The sequence below is a fragment of the Aulonocara stuartgranti genome (genome assembly GCF_965226115.1).
Source record: "Aulonocara stuartgranti genome assembly, chromosome: 4".
Taxonomy (NCBI): domain Eukaryota; kingdom Metazoa; phylum Chordata; class Actinopteri; order Cichliformes; family Cichlidae; genus Aulonocara; species Aulonocara stuartgranti.
Window position 1 is genome coordinate 1,671,826 of NC_138942.1, and position 14,012 is coordinate 1,685,837.

General features: G+C 41.9%; 1 protein-coding gene across 1 annotated transcript; it reads left to right on the forward strand.

Moving 5' to 3' along the window:
- The first annotated feature begins 3,401 nt into the window (after window positions 1-3,401).
- Window positions 3,402-5,575, forward strand: LOC309704220 (nuclear factor 7, brain-like). Its single transcript, XM_082529268.1, has 2 exons — window positions 3,402-3,613; window positions 3,700-5,575. Exon 2 carries the CDS (start codon window positions 3,717-3,719, stop codon window positions 5,154-5,156), a length of 1,440 nt encoding a protein of 479 aa, XP_082385394.1. The 5' UTR covers window positions 3,402-3,613; window positions 3,700-3,716; the 3' UTR covers window positions 5,157-5,575.
- The last annotated feature ends 8,437 nt before the right edge of the window (window positions 5,576-14,012 follow it).

Sequence of the window (14,012 nt, forward strand, 5' to 3'; positions counted from 1 at the left end):
GAAAAACTGGACTTTAAAACAATCATTATTTTATCTTTCTTTTTTTGGGGGGGGTCAGAGTTTGGAATTAGGCAATGTTGACGTGATCTGTGTCGTCATATTATCCAAAAACATGTTTGTATAAGAGCAGACGTGCACTGATTGGAATTTCTTTGACACATTCCAGTTTCCTTCCCAGGGATGATGACTGACAGCATAAACAGACCCGTGTGTGTCTGTCCTCCCACCAGTGAGTGTGGGGGTTTCTTTTTTTTCCTCCCTCCGTCCTTCCTTCCCAGGGTTAGGGCTGTGTGGTTGCATTTATTCCTGTTCCTGGATTGGCTAATTCAATAGACGGCAAGCTCCTTTTTTTTTTTTTTTTTTTTTTTGCCTGTCCCGTTTGGCTCTTTTGCATCAGAATTGTTGTCTAAAGGCAAAGAAAGATGCCCAACGGATTTACTTTACCAAACTGACCATCCCAGCCTTGCCGTAATGGTCCATTTGATTCACCTTTTATTGTTTATTTTATTTTCACTTACTGAATACGGGACAGACTTGACTGGGGGAAAGAAGGGGAGAAAGAAAGAGGGAAAGAGAAACAGCTGAGAAGAGGGACGGGGGAGAAGGGCAAAAGACAAAAACCAACAGAACGGGCAGAGAAATAAAAATGCATATATCAATCACCTGGATCACCTGCTGAGAAAGAAAAAAGAAAGCAAGCAGAAGAGAACAAGAGTAATAGAATAAACAACATCACAATGATATATGGGAATATGACAGTAAATACTAAATGTTAAACATTATTGTGCAGCACATAAGATCAACAGAACACAGTGTGCTTTGAGGTAGGAGCCAAAAAGGGTGTAGTTTGTGGGTGTGATCACCCGTGTGTACACCTGTGAGCATGGACGCGCTTGTTTTTAAAAGGTTCCTTCATGTAATGATCTGCTAGAGGGTGTGGGGGGGCCACAGCCCCGTCCTCCAGGGCATGAAGCAGGTATGGAGGAGATCAAAACTCCAGACATCCAGAGGCCCCCAGAACACAAGAGACCAAGGAAGACCCACAGAGGGGCAGCCGCGCCACTGTCCCAGGAAGAGCTGAGGAGAGTCCCAGATGAGGGCTCACTCAGCAGCCGCGGAGCAGAAGCCAGGGGGGGTTGCAGTGACGCGCCCGTGAGCTCCGCCGGCAGCCAGCCGTGCCTGAGTGACCGAGCCCCAGGCCGAGAGGCTCCTAACCACCAGATGACCCTCTCCCCAACAGTGGGTGTTTCAGTGTTTGTTTTTTGTGTGTGAAAATCCTAACTCAACAAGTGAAATTGGAGTAAATTTGTGTGTCTGCTGTTAAGAGAGCTTGTGCAGATCTTTGTACATTAGAGAGTTTCATTCACTGTGTAAATTAAACACTACGGCAGTCTCGCAGCAGTCAGGAGCATTTTTGTGTTAAAATTTGTTCTCCCTGTTATTTGGAAGGAGTTTAGGTCAAATGTAGGGGGTGGGAATAGTAAGACCAGGAGATAGTGGAGTACCCTTAGAGAGCCAGCAAACGATTGGCTGAGCAGTCACCCCTATTGTTTATTCCTAACACCCCGCCAGACGGTGGGAAAAAGTCGGCTTAGGGCCCACAACGACAACACCCAGAGCCCCACCTTCCCAGGTGCAGACCAGACATTGCAATGGGGGCCAACCCACCCCACAGGCGAGTCGGCCAAGGAAGTGCAGACCACCCCATCAGAGTTACCAACTCCTCAGTAAGGAAAATCGCTATTGGCTGTCCTAAAAGTCACTAGAAGTCGCTAAATGATGTCATCGCCTAATTTACATAATTGGTCATACTTGTGTAATTGTAACCAACGCTGTAGGAGAGAGAACATCATGGAAGATTCAATTAAATTAAATTGTATTTATATAGCGCCAAATTACAACAACAGTCGCCTCAAGGCGCTTCAGAGATACAGAGAAAAACCCAACAATCATATGACCCCTATGAGCAGCACTTTGGCGACAGTGGGAAGGAAAAACTCCCTTTTAACAGGAAGAAACCTCTGGCAGAACCAGGCTCAGGGAGGGGCGGGGCCATCTGCTGTGATTGGTTGGGATGAGAGAAGGAAGACAGGATAAAGACATGCTGTGGAAGAGAGACAGAGGTTAATAACAGATATGATTCAATGCAGAGAGGTCTGTTACAGGGAGTGAAGTGAGTGAAGAAGAAACACCCAGTGCATCATGGGAATGGAAGAAAGCAGTCTTACATATTTGTTTAATATGTGCGTTGAAGGACATGTCCTGGTCAAAAATGACTCCAAGGTTCCTCACAGTGTTACTGGAGGCCAAGGTAATGCCATCCAGAGTAAGAATCTGCTTAGATACCATATTTCTAAGATTTTCAGGGCCGAGTACAATAACCTCAGTTTGATCTGAATTAAGAAGCAGAAAGTTAGCTGCCATCAGGAGGCACAGACAGGTCCACTCCCTCTCATTATACATGGAGAACAGGTGGAATCTGTCTCCACCTTCAGGTTTCTGAGGATCCACATGTCTGCTGATGTCACCTGGACCCACAGCACCATCACCCTGGTAAAGAACGCCCAGCAGTGGCTGCAGTTCCTCCATGTCCTGAGGAAGAATAACCTGGACCTGAAGCTGCTGCTGACCTGCTACAGCTCCTCAGTGGAGAGCGAGTTTGGTACTCAGGGGCCACGACTGAGAACAGGAAGGCTGCACAGAGGGTCATTAACAGCACCCCAAAACATCACTGACTGCCCTCTGCCAGCCCTGGAGGCCATGATCAGATCCTCCTGTCTCAGGTAAACCAGGGCCATCACAGGTGACCCCTCGCACCCCGCCCACCACCTGTTTCACCTACTGCCCTCTGGTCACGGCACAGACACACAAACACACATCCTGCCCACCCACCTCACCAATCTGAGCCATGGTGTGAGTAACCCTCAGCTCTCAGGTGACTCCCACACCGACTCTACTCTGACCGAGTCTTCTCTTTGCTCTCCAATCTGTGCTTTATTCTTATTCTGTGGAGTAATTTCATTGTACATTGACAATAAAGGGCTATTCTATTCTATTCTATTCTATTCTATTCTATTCTATTCTATGTTGCACTGGTCACATCTGCCTCTTAACACAGAATGTAAATATTACCAACACATGTTCCTATGAACTCAAACTTCGTGGAGCTTCTTTACTTACTGCACACCTGAAATAAATGAGTTGACATGATGAACACCTCTGAAGTTTTGAGATAAGAAATTTGCTTTTTTGAATGTGAAGCCAACGTACAAATGTTACAGGACTAAACTTCAAATCTTCACAGTATCAGTCAGAACTTTGTTATCCTCATTGATTAAACTTCTAAAGTTGAGACTGTCCTGATGAAATTTGGACAAACCTGTTTTACAGTTTCCAACGGCTGACAGGTCGGCTTTTGTACTCTGGGAAAAACATCTTACCTGAGCAGTTCTGACAAAGCCCCGCCCCCCACTGACTCACTTGAAAGAAACTAGGAAACACCTTGCTATTGTTCCTGACTAAAGAGACACACATACACCATCAGACCAAAGTACCAGCTTCCTCTGAGCGAGTCCAGCTGCAGGACACAAAGACAACAACAGCCACACTGAAAGTAAGTTAGTCTAAACATACGACTCAGAGGACGTTTCAGTGAAGAGGAGAAGGAGAACCAGGACTGACTGTACTTCCTGTTTTCAGCTTCATTCACAAACTCGATGGCTTCCGGATCAGACAAGGATCTTAACTGCTCGGTGTGTCAGAACATCTTCTCAGATCCTGTTGTTCTGTCATGTGGCCACAGCTTCTGTACAGACTGTCTGAAGAGCTGGTGGAGAGCAGACTCAACACACAAGTGTCCAGTTTGCAGGAGAAGATCTTCAAGGGACGATCCACCTCGTAACCTGGCTTTAAAGAACCTGTGTGAGTCCTTCCTACAGCAGAGAGATCAGCGAGCTTCAGAGGGTCTCTGCAGTCTGCACTCTGAGAAACTCAGACTCTTCTGTTTGGACCATCAGCAGCCAGTGTGTGTCGTCTGCAGAGACTCTGACAAACACAACAAGCACAGATTCAGACCCATCGATGAAGCTGCACGACAACACAAGCACAAGCTTCGGGAAGCTCTGGAGCCCGTAAAGAAGAAGTTAAAGGTCTGTGAAGAAGTCAAAGTGAAGTTTGACCAAACAGCAGAACACATTAAGGCCCAGGTCCGACGCACAGGGAGGCAGATTAAGGAGCAGTTTAAGAAACTTCACCAGTTTCTAGAAGGAGAAGAGGAGGCCAAGCTGGCTGCACTGAGGGAGGAAGAGGAGCAGAGGAGAGGGAGGATGGAGGAGAGGGTGGAGGCTCTGAGCAGAGAGATAGCAGCTCTTTCAGACACAGTCAGAGCCACAGAGGAGGAGCTGAGAGCTGAAGACGTCTCGTTCCTGCACAACTACAAGGCTGCAGTGGAAAGAGTCCAGCGCTGCCCCCTGCTGGATGATCCACAGCTGCCCTCAGGAGCTCTGATAGACCAGGCCAAACACCTGGGCAACCTGACCTTCAACATCTGGAACAAGATGAAGGACTTGGTGTCCTACACGCCTGCGATCCTGGACCCTAACACCGCTCACCCTGAAGTCCTCCTCTCTGAAGATCTGAGCAGCTTTAGAACAGGAGAGAGGCAGCAGCTTCCTGATAATCCCGAGAGGTTTGATGGAGACAGCTGTGCTGTCCTGGGCTCTGAAGGCTTTAAGTCAGGGACTCACAGCTGGGACGTTCAGGTTGGAGACAGCAAACTGTGGATAACAGGTGTGTCAGCAGAGTCCTGTCAGAGAAAGGGACACATACAATCTGGATTTCTGGAAATAGGGCATCAAAATGATCGATATTATGAATGGGCACCACCAGCTCCGGTGTCTTTTCTCCCAGTAAGGAGGAAGCTCCAGAGGATCAGAGTGACTCTGGACTGGGACGGAGGGAAGCTGTCATTCTCTGATCTTGACACTGACACACACGTACACACCTTCACACACACCTTCACTGAGAGGATGTTTCCTCTTGTTGAAGGTGACTGTAAGTATTGCACCACAGTGCAGGTGTTACCGATGAAGGTGTGTGTGACAAAACAGGCTCCCGACTTTCCTGCTAAAGTGAGGAATTCAAAACAGCCAATTTAAGACGTGATGATAAATTTGGATTTAATCTGTTTGGTTTTGGGCTTTTTAGTTGTCTTCTGGTTCTCTGTTTCCTCTTCCCCTCTATAGAGTTGTTAACTGCATTGTGTTTGTAATTTTTAATTTATGTTGATTGTTCTGATCCTCTGTACGGGTTCTTTATGATAATATTTTTAGTTTTACTTTCTTCTTTTGAGTTCACTAAATTTTGTACTCTGGTTTATAGTTATGTCTTATATTTCGTTCCTTGAGCCTAACCCCATGTCCCCTTGTATCTTCACCCACGACTGCAGACCTGCCGATGGTTCCAACACCATCATTGAGTTTGCTTTTTTTAATTTGGTAGCTGTTTTCTTCTGTGTTTGTTCCCCGTATTACTTTTCTTGTCACATCACCCTTGATTAGTTTCAGCTGTGTTTGTTCCCCACGTATATATATATATACGTATATATATATATATACGTATATATATATATATATACGTATATATATATACGTATATATATATACGTATATATACGTATATATATATACGTATATATATATACGTATATATATATACGTATATATACGTATATATATATACGTATATATACGTATATATATATACGTATATATACGTATATATATATACGTATATATACGTATATATATATACGTATATATATATACGTATATATATATATACGTATATATATATATATATACGTATATATATATACGTATATATACGTATATATACGTATATACGTATATATACGTATATATATATATATATATATATATACGTATATATATATATATATATACGTATATATATATATATATATACGTATATATATATATATATATATATATATTATGGCATGCCCTTTAGGAAAATATTATATATATATTCCAACCAAAGTCTGAATATATAGAATGAAACTTGAATATATAGAATGATCTTTTGAATATATAGAATGAAGCTTGAATATATAAAATGATCTTTTGAATATATAGAATGAAGCTTGAATATATAAAATGATCTTTTGAATATATAGAATGAAACTTGAATATATAAAATGATCTTTTGAATATATAGAATGAAACTTGAATATATAAAATGAAGCTTGAATATATAGAATGAAGCTTGAATATATAGAATGAAGCTTGAATATATAGAATGAAGCTTGAATATATAAAATGATCTTCTGAATATATAGAATGAAACTTGACGTCACGGAGGCGCTTGCGCCATCTAGTGTTTTCCTTGTTTGTACCTGCGAGGAATGGCACTATGAGCCAGTCCGCACGGAATTTTGTGGCTCAAATTCTAAGTAATGAGGAGCTAATTAACACCCTGGCAAATGCATGTTCTGGGCAACCTAATATTTGTACTAGTGTACCGCATCGTACTACTGATGAAGAAATTTATTCACTTTTTCGTCGTGGAAGACCAAATGCAGTGAACCTCTCCGGTCAGATAACCCCTGGTTATCCAGCTAACGTTACTGCGGTCAAGTGAGCCCTCACTTACGAAGTCGCAGTCAAGCTAGCCGCCCCGCCAGCCGCACCTAAAATGTTGTTGCACTACTCTTACGCATATTACGGTATAGGTGCCGACTGGCTTAGAAACGCAGTGTTTTCTGTCCTGACACTATTTTACTTCACAATCCACTCCCAGTTTTGGTTAATCTCCACTTTCACCCCTGTGATCCACAGCCCAAATTACTGTATGATTCAGAGAAAATTAACAATAAAATTTACCCAATTTACTCAACTATACTTTTAATGTCCTCATCTTTGAGCTCAGATTACAGGAAAACTGAAAGAGGTGACGCAGATATCTCACTGGATTATGACTCTGGGTGACCCCCACTCTGCATGCTGTGATCCACAGCCAAAATTACTGTACAGTTTTTGAGAAAATTGATAGTAAAATCTTCCCATTTTGCTTTACTGTACTCTACATATTGACATCTTTGATCTCCGATTACAGGAAAACTGTAAGAGGTGACGCAGATATTTCACTGGATTATGAATCTAGGCCATCTCCACTCTTCACCCTGTGATCCACAGCCAAAATTACTGTACGGATTTTGAGAAAATTGATAGTAAACTTTGCACAATTTACTCTACTGTACTTTATATATTGACATCTTTGAGCTCAGATTACAGGAAAACTGTAAGAGGTGACGCAGATATCTCACTGGATTATGACTCTGGGTGACCCCCACTCTGCACCCTGTGATCCACAGCAAAAATTACTGTATGGATTTTGAGAAAATTCATAGCAAAATCTTCCCATTTTGCTTTACTGTACTCTACATATTGACATCTTTGGCCTCAGATTACAGGAAAACTATAAGAGGTGACGCAGATATCTCACTGTATTCTGACTCTAGGCTGTCGCCACTCTTCACCCTGTGATCCACAGCCAAAATTACTGTACGGTTTTTGAGAAAATTGATAGTAAACTTTGCACAATTTACTCTACTGTACTTTTAATATCCTCGTCTTTAACCTCAGATTACAGGAAAACTGTAAGAGGTGACGCAGATATCTCACTGGATTATGACTCTGGGTGACCCCCACTCTGCACCCTGTGATCCACAGCCAAAATTACTGTACGGATTTTGAGAAAATTAAATCCTATTCCATTACCAAACAAAATGAGTTCATTGAAGTATTTGCTTAACTACAAGAAATGTCTTTCCACACACAATTTAAATTTTTCAAAATGTCATTCACACACCACCTCAAGTATCAACTTCAGTTTTAGACATTATTTATTCAGTGCTTAATCACAACAATAGTCAACTTAAGGCACTTACATAATAAGTTAAACCTTACAATAATACATACAGAGAAAAACCCAACAATCATATGACCCCCTATGAGCAACAGTGGGAAGGAAAAACTCCCTTTTAACAGGAAGAAACCTCCGGCAGAACCAGGCTCAGGGAGGGGCGGGGCCATCTGCCTCAACCGGTCAGGGTGAGAAATTACATTTCTCAGATTACTGATTTCTCATATTACTACTACACAGTTTAGATACACTCAACAAAAATATAAATGCAACACCTTTGTTACTGCTCTCATTCCCCATGGGATGGACGTAGAGACCTAAAATTCATTCCAGATACACAATATAACCATCCCTCCCAAACAGTGGTCACAAATCAGTCCAAATGTGTGGTAGTGGGCACATCTGCTATATTGAGATAATCCATCCCACCTCACAGGTGTGCCACATCAGGATGCTGATCTGACATCATGAGTAGTGCACAGGTGTACCTCAGACTGCCCACAACAAAAGCCCACCCTGGAATGTGCAGTTTTTTGCGCTATTGGGGGTCTGGGGACCCAGAACCGGTCAGTATCTGGTGTGACCACCATTTGCCTCATGCAGTGCAACACATCGTCGCATGGAGTCTATCAGATTGTCAATTGTGGCCTGTGGAATGTTGGTCCACTCCACTTCAATGGCTGTGCGAGGTTGTTGGATATTCGTGGGAACTGGTACACGCTGTCGTATACGCCGGTCAAGCACATCCCGAACATGCTCAATGGGTGACATGTCCGGTGAGTATGCTGGCCATGCAAGAACTGGGACATTCTCAGCTGCCATCTGCCCTGAACAATGTGAACCATGATTCATCCGTGAAGCGCACACCTCTCCAACGTGCCAGACGCCATCGAATGTGAGCATTTTCCCACACAAGTCTGTTACGGCGACGAGCTGGAGTCAGGTCAAGACCCTGATGAGGACGACGGGCATGCAGTTGAGCGTCCCTGAGACGGTTTCTGACAGTTTGTGCAGAAATTGTTTGGTTGTGCAAACCAGTTGTTCCAGCAGCTGTCTGGGTGGCTGGTCTCAGACGATCTTGGAGGTGAACCTGCTGGATGTGGAGGTCCTGGGCTGGTGTGGTTACACGAGGTCTGCGGTTGTGAGGCCGGTTGGATATGCTGCCATATTCTCTGAAACGCCTGTGGAGACGGCTTATGGTTGAGAAATGAACATTCAATGCACGGGCGACAGATCTGGTTGACATTCCTGCTGTCAGCATGCCAATTGCACGCTCCCTCATTGCTTGTGGCATCTGTGGCATTTTGCTGTGAGACAAAACTGCACATTCCAGGGTGGCCTTTTGTTGTGGGCAGTCTGAGGTACACCTGTGCACTACTCATGATGTCAGATCAGCATCCTGATGTGGCACACCTGTGAGGTGGGATGGATTATCTCAATATGGCAGATGTGCCCACTACCACACATTTGGACTGATTTGTGACCACTGTTTGGGAGGGATGGTTATATTGTGTATCTGGAATGAATTTTCGGTCTCTACGTCCATCCCATGGGGAATGGGAGCAGTAACAAAGGTGTTGCGTTTATATTTTTGTTGAGTGTATCTAAACTGTGTAGTAGTAATACAGTTTTCCTGTAATCTAAGCTCAAAGATGAGAATATATAGAGTACAGTAGAGTAAATTGTGCAAAGTTTACTATCAATTTTCTCAAAATCCGTACAGTAATTTTGGCTGTGGATCACAGGGTGAAGAGTGGCGACAGCCTAGATTCATAATCCAGTGAAATATCTGCGTCACCTCTTACAGTTTTCCTGTAATCGGAGATCAAAGATGTCAATATGTAGAGTACAGTAAAGCAAAATGGGAAGATTTTACTATCAATTTTCTCAAAAACTGTACAGTAATTTTGGCTGTGGATCACAGCATGCAGAGTGGGGGTCACCCAGAGTCATAATCCAGTGAGATATCTGCGTCACCTCTTTCAGTTTTCCTGTAATCTGAGCTCAAAGATGAGGACATTAAAAGTATAGTTGAGTAAATTGGGTAAATTTTATTGTTAATTTTCTCTGAATCATACAGTAATTTGGGCTGTGGATCACAGGGGTGAAAGTGGAGATTAACCAAAACTGGGAGTGGATTGTGAAGTAAAATAGTGTCAGGACAGAAAACACTGCGTTTCTAAGCCAGTCGGCACCTATACCGTAATATGCGTAAGAGTAGTGCAACAACATTTTAGGTGCGGCTGGCGGGGCGGCTAGCTTGACTGCGACTTCGTAAGTGAGGGCTCACTTGACCGCAGTAACGTTAGCTGGATAACCAGGGGTTATCTGACCGGAGAGGTTCACTGCATTTGGTCTTCCACGACGAAAAAGTGAATAAATTTCTTCATCAGTAGTACGATGCGGTACACTAGTACAAATATTAGGTTGCCCAGAACATGCATTTGCCAGGGTGTTAATTAGCTCCTCATTACTTAGAATTTGAGCCACAAAATTCCGTGCGGACTGGCTCATAGTGCCATTCCTCGCAGGTACAAACAAGGAAAACACTAGATGGCGCAAGCGCCTCCGTGACGTCAAGTTTCATTCTATATATTCAGAAGATCATTCTATATATATTCAAGTTTCATCCTATATATTCAAGTTTCATTCTATATATTCAAGCTTCATTCTATATATTCAAAAGATCATTCTATATATTCAAGTTTCATCCTATATATTCAAGTTTCATCCTATATATTCAAGTTTCATTCTATATATTCAAGCTTCATTCTATATATTCAAGTTTCATCCTATATATTCAAGTTTCATTCTATATATTCAAGCTTCATTCTATATATTCAAAAGATCATTCTATATATTCAAGTTTCATCCTATATATTCAAGTTTCATTCTATATATTCAAGCTTCATTCTATATATTCAAGTTTCATCCTATATATTCAAGTTTCATTCTATATATTCAAGTTTCATTCTATATATTCAAGCTTCATTCTATATATTCAAGTTTCATCCTATATATTCAAGTTTCATTCTATATATTCAAAAGATCATTCTATATATTCAAGTTTCATCCTATATATTCAAGTTTCATTCTATATATTCAAGCTTCATTCTATATATTCAAGTTTCATTCTATATATTCAGACTTTGGTTGGAATATATATATATAATATTTTCCTAAAGGGCATGCCATAATATATATACGTATATATATATATATACGTATATATATATATATATACGTATATATATATATATACACGTATATATATATATATATATATACGTATATATATATATATATATATATATATATATATATATATACGTATATATATATATATATATACGTATATATATATATACGTATATATATATATATACGTATATATATATATATGTATATATATATATATATATATATATATATATATATATATATATATACGTATATATATATATAGGTATATATGTAGGTCAAAGGTCACTCTTTCGAGGATGCCAATGTTCACATTTCGGACAGAGAGGACAGATGGTTTGAAAGAGGAGTGAAAGAAGCATCTATGTCCACTGTGAGTGACCATCTTTGAACAGAGGCGGGGTTTATGACACCAACTCTCTGCCATCTATATTCCAGTTTTGAGATCCTTCCCAGACGCCTTAACACCCACTCACATCCTGGGCCATCTGACCTCAGGAATTCGCATGATAAGGTGGGGCCAGGTTTCACAATGAACACACCCGAAAATCTGGCTGATTGGGACCCACGCCCAGTTTCCCACCTTGGCTCAGGCGATTAGAGGATCATCAGGGGGTCCTTTTGTCCCTCTGTGGGGGGTCACTCCCACTAGGTTTATATCTGGGACTCTCCACCATTTGACCTTAGAACTGAAGAAGCTTCTCGGATGAGAGGTGAAACGTCTTCAAGCAACTTAAAGAAGTCCAGACGCTTTTCTTTCCAAGCTCCTTTGACTATGTCTTCTAATGATGCTGCCTAAGGGAAGCATGTATAATGTAAACAGAATTGGTCCTAGCACTGAACCCTGTGGAACTCCATAATTAACCTCAGTGTGTGAAGAGGACTCTCCATTTACATGCACAAACTGGAGTCTATTAGATAGATATGATACAAACCACTGCAGTACAGTACCTGTAATACCTACAGCATGTTCTAATCGCTCTAATAGGATATTATGGTCAACAGTATCGAACGCTGCACTGAGGTCTAGCAGGACAAGCACAGAGATGAGTCCACTGTCAGAGGCCATAAGAAGATCATTTGTAACCTTCACTAAAGCTGTTTCTGTGCTGTGATGAGCTCTGAAACCTGACTGAAACTCTTCAAATAAACCTCTGCAGATGATCTGTTAGCTGTTTGACAACTACTCTTTCAAGGATGTTTGATATAAAGGAAGGTTGGAGATTGGCCTATAATTAGCTAAGACTGCTGGGTCTAGAGATGCTTTTTGAGTAAAGGTTTAACTACAGCCAGCTTGAAGGCCTGTGGTACATAGCCGATCATTAGAGATAGGTTGATCATATTTAAGATCGAAGAATTAATTAATGGCAGGACTTCTTTCTTTTTCTTTTATACAGCGGTCCCTCGTTTATCACAGGAGTTATGTTCTAGAAATAGGCCGACACGCTTTTGAGCCAACTAAGAAAAGCCAGTACAGGAGAAATCTGCTCTCTCTTTCTGGTCCCTGTCAGGACTCTTGCTGCAGCATTTTGGATCAATTCAAGGCTCTTCTCTGTATGCTGCTGCCAAGTATCCGTCTCTGTATATCTGCAGCCTTTCCCATTGGTTTATTTTTATCTATAAATCTCTGTTTAGGCTGGTTCCTTCTTATCTGAGTGTCTATATGTGTTTGTCCCCAAAGCAGCAAAGCAAAAGGAAAAAATCCTTTTAAATATTCTGCCCTTGTTTCCTGTAAGGATCTACAGAAGAAGCTGAAATGATCAGAACTGGTTCTGATGGAGACATTTAAGACTATCGTCATGGAGCTCTTTCCATCGGTGTGACTGCTTCTAATGATCTTGCAATCACTTATTTATAACTGTATGTTAGAACCAGGACTTCTGCACTGAAGATCAGTTGCATTTGTTTATTTACTTCTTATACAATGTATTGTACTTGTTGTTGTTCAGTCTAATTGTTGAATGTTGTCATTGTGCTTCTTAAATTTGTAAACTCTTAGTTCGGTCTATAGGATCAAGACATTCCTGTGATCCTGACCCCCTCTCCAGCCACTCTGTGCTGGGGGAGGATTATTGTCAACACATCCCTTGTGAAGATTCTGTTTCTTGTGTTGTCGGCTTCCTGCCCTTTTGTGGCTTCACTGTGTTGTGCACGGTGAACCAATACAGGGATTAAACCATATATTGGGTGTGGGGGAGATTACCATTTTATGACCAGGATGTTGTTAGAAACAGTTGGAAGTCACGCACACAGACACACACACACACACACACACACACACACACACACACACACACACACACACACACACACACACATTCTTGCACATGCATACAGATGCTTACACATACACACACACACACACACATTCTTGCACATGCATACAGATGCTTACACATACACATACACACACACACACACACACACACACACGTTCTTGCACATGCATACAGATGCTTACACATACACACACACACACACACACACACATTCTTGCACATGCATACAGATGCTTACACATACACACATAGTGCCTTGTCTTAGAACCATTGGGGGGTTTCACGGTGGGAGGTGCTTGTGTTGTGTTGTGTTTTGTAACAGTTGTCAATAAATAGCTGCCAGCGAGCTGCTCTTTGAAGGACTTTGGGCTGGACACAGGTGAGGAGCTCCAAGAGCTGGTTCTTGACTAAAGACTTCCCTCGCTAGCGGGTTGAAGATGTTCTGTTAAGTCTTCTTTTCTTCATGATGAATAAGTCTCTAGACCCTCACGGCCCCCCTCCTGGACCCCCTGCAGTTTGCATACAGAGCCAACAGGTCTGTAGATGACGCCATCAACATGGCCCTACACTTCATCCTGCAGCATCTGG